Below are 7,675 nucleotides of genomic sequence, written 5' to 3' on the forward strand. Positions count from 1 at the left end.
AGCAGCAAGAATGGAGACATGTGGAATATGAACACACCGATCACCCTTAGGATTGTTAAAAATAGCTTTTATCGGCATGAGAGGTCAAAACAAAACAGGAGAATAAGACACAGTAGAAGTAGACACATTCCATAGCTTCAAAACGATACGTGGTAAATTTCAGACAAGGGCTGAAAGTCAATGGAAAAATGGAGACAGACTCTAAGAGCTTGAAGTAAAAATTCTGCAAGCTCAACTGCAAGATTAGAAGTGGTATATGATGAGAGAGAAGAAAGAGTTACACGATGTTGGAGCAAAGGGACAAGATAGTGTTATCAGCGGACATCCTCTCCCTGGCTCTTAGTATGTGCTGCCCCATTCCCACCGTGTCCACTCTCACCGTGTCCACTCTCACCAAGCCCGCCCTTCTTCCCTGCACTCTTCCCACATGTCTCTAATAGTGTCTCCGGTTCTCGTTATCTCCTGTCTCCTCGTCGCTGCGTCGTGTATAATTCACTCGTGTTGCAGATTCTTAAATATCTATTGCGTTTTTTGTTTATTCAGGAGCAGCGTTCATGTGGATTTACGTGTGTGGGTTTGTCCTATCACAAGAGGTGTCTCCATTCTGCTGAAGTGATCTTGATTTAATAAACTAAAGCTACCCTCCCCTTTCTTGGATCAAATCTTGTTTCCTTCCGCTCCAGTGTATGACCCCTGCGAATTAATGATTATCCACGAATAATAATAATAATAATAATAATAATAATAATAATAATAATAATAATAATAATAATAATAATAATAATAGTGTGGGTTTTCGCTGTAGCTAAGTGATCAAGTTACATGTCGAGTGAGGTGTAATGTGTCGAGTGTCAGTCATGTGACTGGTGAGGTGTATTGTGTCGAGTGTCAGTCATGTTTAATGGAAGGTGCAATATATAATTGACCTAAAACTCCGTCGTATCCCCTGGGTACTGTGGCCAATGGATAATCTAGACCGGATTGTAATTATTACTGTTATTATTAATCCAGAGAGCCATTTAACAGCGATACGAGAGAGAATTTTGACATAGTCTATATTTTTTTACACAGTTAAGTCATGCAGATTGAGAACCTATCTTGATTCTGTCTATATACCAGTGGTGTACCTACACCACTGGTGTACCTACACCACTGGTGTATCCTGCTTCGAGGGTTCTTAAACAAACCCTTAAAGTATAGCAGCTACACATTATGACTTTATGTATTACCCTTTAGCAGCTATTATTTTTTTCTAAAACTTATATCTAAAACATTAAAGGTAATTTGATGTGTTTGAGGTCGTGGCCTCGCAGAATAATTGGTGAGTGTTATTAAGAGCACTTTATTGGTCTCACAGAAATACAGATGAGAGCAGCCCGTCTTAACTCCTTTCTAGTGCAGGCACTCTGAACACCGGGTGACTGTGGCACTCTGAACACCGGGTGACTGTGGCACTCTGAACACCGGGTGACTGTGGCACTCTGAACACCGGGTGACTGTGGCACTCTGAACACCGGGTGACTGTGGCACTCTGAACACCGGGTGACTGTGGCACTCTGAACACCGGGTGACTGTGGCACTATGAACACCGGGTGACTGGCACTATGAACACCGGGTGACTATGGCACTATGAACACCGGGTGACTGTGGCACTCTCAGCACAGGTAACTGACACTCTGAACACCGGGTGACTGTGGCTGAACACCGGGTGACTGTGGCACTCTGAACACCATGTGACTGTGGCACTCTCAGCACAGGTAACTGGCACTCTGAACACCGGGTGACTGTGGCACTATCAGCGCAGGTAACTGGCACTCTGAACACCGGGTGACTGTGGCACTCTAAACACAGGCGACTGTGGCACTTTGAACACCGGGTGACTGTGGCACTTTGAACACCGGGTGACTGTGGCACTCTGAACACCGGGTGACTGTGGCACTCTGAACACCGGGTGACTGTGGCACTCTAAGCACAGATGACTGGCACTTTGAACACCGGGTGACTGTGGCACTCTCAGCACAGATGACTGGCACTCTGAACACCGGGTGACTGTGGCACTATCAGCACAGGTAACTGGCACTCTGAACACCGGGTGACTGTGGCACTATCAGCACAGGTAACTGGCACTCTGAACACCGGGTGACTGTGGCACTATCAACACAGGTAACTGGCACTCTGAATACCGGGTGACTGTGGCACTATCAACACAGGTAACTGGCACTCTGAATACCGGGTGACTGTGGTACTATCAACACAGGTAACTGGCACTCTGAATACCGGGTGACTGTGGTACTATCAACACAGGTAACTGGCACTCTGAATACCGGGTGACTGTGGCACTATCAACACAGGTAACTGGCACTCTGAATACCGGGTGACTGTGGCACAAAACTCTACACTAATAACTAATCTTAAAGTAATATGAGTAAGTATCTGGTCACTGTACAGTCACGGTGTCTGGGTTCACCTCTACTTTCCGGGTCTCGTATTATTTTCGGCCAATATTTAATTTAGCTGCTGGGTTTATTTGTTACAGAAACCCCTTAATATTTACTATACTGAGCAATGGAGGCAGCTGTAGTTTGGGAAAACAGGATCATTTTTTTTTTGTAGCAAAACCTAAGGTAATGTGACCCAAGATAATCTAAAATTACTCCTTTTCCAGGTTAGGTTCCATTAAGTTAAGTTAGGTTAGGTTAGGTTAGGTTAGGTTACGTTAGGTTAGGTTAGGTTAGGTTAGGCTAGGTTAGGTTAGGTTAGGCTAGGTTAGGTTAGGTTAGGTTAGGCTAGGTTAGGTTAGGTTAGGTTAGGTTAGGCTAGGTTAGGTTAGGCTAGGTTAGGTTAGGTTAGGCTAGGTTAGGTTAGGTTAGGTTAGGTTAGGTTAGGCTAGGTTAGGTTAGGTTAGGTTAGGCTAGGTTAGGTTAGGTTAGGTTAGGTTAGGTTAGGCTAGGTTAGGTTAGGTTAGGTTAGGTTAGGCTAGGTTAGGTTAGGTTAGGTTAGATTAGGTTAGGTTAGCTTAGGTTAGGTTAGGCTAGGTTAGGTTAGGCTAGGTTAGGTTAGGTTAGGCTAGGTTAGGTTAGGCTAGGTTAGATTAGGTTAGGCTAGGTTAGGTTAGGTTAGGTTAGGTTAGGCTAGGTTAGGTTAGGTTAGGTTAGGTTAGGTTAGGTTAAGTTAGGTTAGGTTAGGTTAGATTAGGTTAGGTTAGGTTAGGTTAGGCTAGGTTAGGTTAGGCTTGGTTAGGTTAGGTTAGGTTAGGTTAGGTTAAGCTAGGTTAGGTTAGGTTAGGTTAGGCTAGGTTAGGTTAGGTTAGGTTAGGCTAGGCTAGGTTAGGTTAGGTTAGGTTAAGTTAGGTTAGGTTAGGTTAGATTAGGTTAGGTTAGGTTAGGTTAAGTTAGGTTGTATTAGGTTAGGTTAGGTTAGGTTAGGTTAGGCTAGGTTAGCTTAGGTTAGGTTAGGTTAGGTTAGGTTAGGTTAGGTTAGGTTAAGTTAGGTTGGGTTAGGTTAGTTTAGGCTAGGTTAGGTTAGGTTAGGTTAACCTAAGTTAGGTTAGGTTGTATTAGGTTAGGTTATGTTAGGTTGTATTAGGTTAGGTTAGGTTAGGTTAAGTTAGGTTGTATTAGGTTAGGTTAGGTTAGGTTAGGCTAGGTTAGCTTAGGTTAGGTTGTATTAGGTTAGGTTAGGTTGTATTAGGTTAGGTTAGGTTAGGTTAGGCTAGGTTAGCTTAGGTTAGGTTAGGTTAGGTTAGGTTAGGTTAGGTTAGGTTAGGCTAGGTTAGCTTAGGTTAGGTTGTATTAGGTTAGGTTAGGTTGTATTAGGTTAGGTTAGGTTAGGTTAGGCTAGGTTAGCTTAGGTTAGGTTAGGTTAGGTTAGGTTAGGTTAGGTTAGGTTAGGTTAGGTTGTATTAGGTTAGGTTAGGTTGTATTAGGTAGGTTAGGTTAGGTTGTATTAGGTTAGGTTAGGTTAGGTTGTATTAGGTTAGGTTAGGTTGTATTAGGTAGGTTATGTTAGGTTGTATTAGGTTAGGTTAGGTTAGGTTAGGTTAGGTTAGGTTAGGTTAGGTTGTATTAGGTTAGGTTAGGTTGTATTAGGTAGGTTATGTTAGGTTGTATTAGGTTAGGTTAGGTTGTGTTGCGTTAGGTTAGGTTAGGTTAGGTTAGGTTAGGTTGGGTTAGGTTAGGTTAAGTTAGGTTAGGTTAAGTTAGGTTAGGTTGTATTAGGTTAGGTTGGGTAAAGTTAGGTTAGCTTAGGTTAGGTTGTATTAGGTAGGTTATGTTAGGTTGTATTCGGTTAGGTTAGGTTGTGTTGCGTTAGGTTAGGTTAGGTTAGGTTAGGTTAGGTTGGGTTAGGTTAGGTTAAGTTAGGTTAGGTTAAGTTAGGTTAGGTTGTATTAGGTTAGGTTAGGTTAGGTAAAGTTAGGTTAGCTTAGGTTAGGTTGTATTAGGTTAGGTTATGTTAGGTTGTATTAGGTTAAGTTAGGTTGTATTAGGTTAGGTTAGGTTAGGTAAAGTTAGGTTAGCTTAGGTTAGGTTGTATTAGGTTAGGTTAGGTTGTATTAGGTTAGGTTATGTTAGGTTGTATTAGGTTAGGTTATGTTAGGTTGTATTAGGTAGGTTAGGTTGTGTTGTGTTAGGTTAGGTTAGGTTTGTTTACCGAAAAAACGTTTTTCTCATGGCTCAGAATGTCTCCACTACAAGACTCTTAGTGCCGGAGAATTTACTCTACATAATAATCCTCATTTAAGGTGAAATCTGAGCAGCTAAACTGAATATTAATCTTACTTTCATGAGGACACGCTAAAATTATCTGGGTCTTGCAGAGCCTAAGAAGTGGGAGGCAACCAGATTTGATCCAAAGTCAAGGAATGGTAGCTCTAATTTACTGGATCACAAGCCCTCCTCCATAGTCAATGTTTCATGAGTGTGTACATCTATGACTCTTAGGTTTCCTTGAAGGTGTTGATCTCCAGCTACTGGACATCTTGAGAGGGATGAGCTATGGCTCCTAGTGGTTTTAGAACTGACTGGATTTGAAATTTATGCTGCATTTTATACTATTTCCTTTGTGTGGGTTGAGGTAGAGTGGGATGGGGTTATGGAACACGGGGATACTTTCCTTGGATCATGCAGCAACTGAAACAAGTCAGTTTTTTTCAAATGAATTCGGCCAATAATTTTTTTTAGTCTGTTGTGCATTTCAGTTCCATGATGTAGTGAAAAAGCACGTGGATACATAACTCATAGGTCTTATTACAACATAAAGAGTGCGCCTCAATGCATTTACAATACTGTCTTTTGTAAAAATAAAGTTTATCTCTTACATTTTATCGATATTTTGTAAATATATCTGGTATTATATTTCCATCAATAACAATTATTCACATACCACAGAGACTCACATGTTATCTAGCTTTATATTCTTCATGCAGTGTTTATGAAAAATTGGCATGAGATTGACTGTACTATTTTTATTTGAACCTGTGTATATGGCAATCTATCAAAAGTATATTTACTGGCAATGAGGCCTAAGACTGGTCACTACTAAGACTGGAAACTACTAAGACTGGTCACTACTAAGACTGGTCACTACTAAGACTGGTAACTAAAATAACTGTTAATACACTTACCTTGCAAGTTACTCCTTAGATGTATCTGTCAATAGTCATGTTATCACAGTGAAAGGTAAAAAAAATTCTAAAACATATATTTCAGGATGAAATATAAGTAAGGCAAGGCATTAATTAGGACGAAAAACTTGTTACGCAAGTCTTACTGGTGTGTACCGTTGTAATAACAGAGGTAAGTGAACCTCTCACTGATATCTGTATTACACGATAGTGACTGAGTGGCAATTTATTCTTCGTCGATCATCAAATAACAGTGTTCTCCAGTAAGAGCTTTCAGACCACCAAAATGGGCCTTGGGATCCTAGACAGCGTGCTTCTGGCCCTGTCAGTGGTGGCCAGCGCTTCTATCGGTCTATATTATGGCATTAAGGGGCTCAAATCAACGCCTCTAGAGTATCTGCTTGGTGGGCGGTCCATGAAGCCCTTACCGTTGGCTCTGAGCATCACTGTGGGTACTGTGTCAGCCATCACAATCATGGGCAACGCAGGAGAGATGTACGTCCACGGTACCCAGTTGTGGATTATGGACCTGGGCATCGTGCTAGGTCTTATCGGCATAGCCAAGGTCTTCATTCCCATTATGCACCCGCTACACATGATCTCCATGTACCAGGTTGGTTATACCACTTGGTTAAGCTATTGCTGTCTCAATATAAACTATATATGACTTATGAAGTAAGTTCACAGTAAACAGGTGATATCACAGTGTAAAAAAATAACCAGTGTGAAAAAAACAGTGAATTTCCAAGCGCCTTCGTGATTTCTCACGTGAGAAATCACGTAAGCGCTTGGAAATTCACCATTTTTTCATTGGTTATTTTGCATATGACTTATGTATGACTCGATCGTTATGTACGACATTTAATTTGTCATTTAAATTAAATAACAAAAATGCTTAAATAAACTTTTTTAAACAAATATCACAACTAAATTTATGTTTCCAAGGAACAGAACTCTTAATACAGTTCAGACCAATTTTACTATGAAAGGCAATGTTTCGCCACCAGTGACTGAGGAAGCCATTCATGGCGAAGCGTTTCCTCTCTCACATGAAGATTAATGTAAACTCTAAATGTATACCCTCTCCCAGGTGTATATACAACGCTTCTCTAAGTGCAAACACATCGAGAGGAATATACTCTTCAGAATATATGTAAAATGCCGTCTTAAATGGTTGATTTATTAGCTTTAAAGCCTATCAACTACGGGAGGTTCACTAAGACTACGTCACCTATACACCAGCAATCACTGGTACTTTTAATACCTAAATTAGTGATTAAAGAAAACTTTTAGCATATATGTACTGAAAGACACAGTCTCCTTTGAGACTGTCATAGACATTTAATCACTTGCACCTTTTTTTTTTAACACACATGTCTCCCACTAAGGCAGTGTGATCCGGGAAAAGAAAAGGTTTTCTTCTTTTTATATTTAGTAATTTATGTAGAAGAGGTTATTAGCCCCTTGATTCCGACATTGTAGTAGCCTCTTACGACACGCATGTGTTACGGAGGAAGGATTCTTCTCCACTTCCTCACGTATTGCACCTGTTGTATTATATAAAATTGTTAGGAAAAATGATGTACATGATACTGTAAGCAAATCCCATTCTAACAAAAAACATGTTTATGTTCCTAGTTGTCACATTATCTTGCCACCACATAGTGCATCAAACTCAGATCGAATCCTCTTATCGTTACTATTTCAAATAAAAAAAAACCACACACCATAAGTGTTGTTCAAAATAATGAAAGTATCCTCTCACTAGGAATCATTAACAAACATGAGTATGTCTCCAGCCATACTACAACACCACTACAGTTAAGTCCTCCATAACACAGAATAATTCATCATACCCTAATAAGTATCATTGTGTGCAGTACGTGGAGCGGCGGTTCAAGTCCCGGTGGCTACGTCAGGCCACAGTTGTGCTACAGCTCCTGGGTGGCTACTTCTTCATCGGGTTCCTCCTCTACCCTCCCTCCATCGCTCTGAAAACCTTCACTGGTCTCTCCATCATCACCAATATCATCATCATCGGCGCCACCTGTA

At 40.9% G+C, this 7,675-nt stretch overlaps 1 protein-coding gene across 3 annotated transcripts in view; it reads left to right on the plus strand.

The window, feature by feature from the left end:
* Positions 1 to 262: 262 nt before the first annotated feature.
* The window catches only part of LOC138851795 (sodium-dependent multivitamin transporter-like), an 11,783-nt gene continuing 4,370 nt past the window's right edge, over positions 263 to 7,675 (plus strand). Inside the window, exons 1-3 of one of the 3 annotated variants that reach the window (XM_070081267.1) lie at positions 263 to 483; positions 5,709 to 6,236; positions 7,504 to 7,675. The exon at positions 7,504 to 7,675 is cut by the window's right edge and continues 17 nt beyond it. In XM_070081267.1, coding sequence (XP_069937368.1) covers positions 5,910 to 6,236; positions 7,504 to 7,675 — 499 coding nt within the window. In that variant the 5' untranslated portion in view covers positions 263 to 483; positions 5,709 to 5,909. Of the gene's footprint in view, positions 484 to 5,387; positions 6,237 to 7,503 lie in introns of all 3 variants that reach the window. The other 2 variants (XM_070081266.1, XM_070081269.1) reach the window with 2 other exon arrangements.

This window comes from Cherax quadricarinatus, unplaced genomic scaffold (assembly GCF_038502225.1).
Source record: "Cherax quadricarinatus isolate ZL_2023a unplaced genomic scaffold, ASM3850222v1 Contig2142, whole genome shotgun sequence".
In the NCBI taxonomy this organism is placed as follows: Eukaryota; Metazoa; Arthropoda; class Malacostraca; order Decapoda; family Parastacidae; genus Cherax; species Cherax quadricarinatus.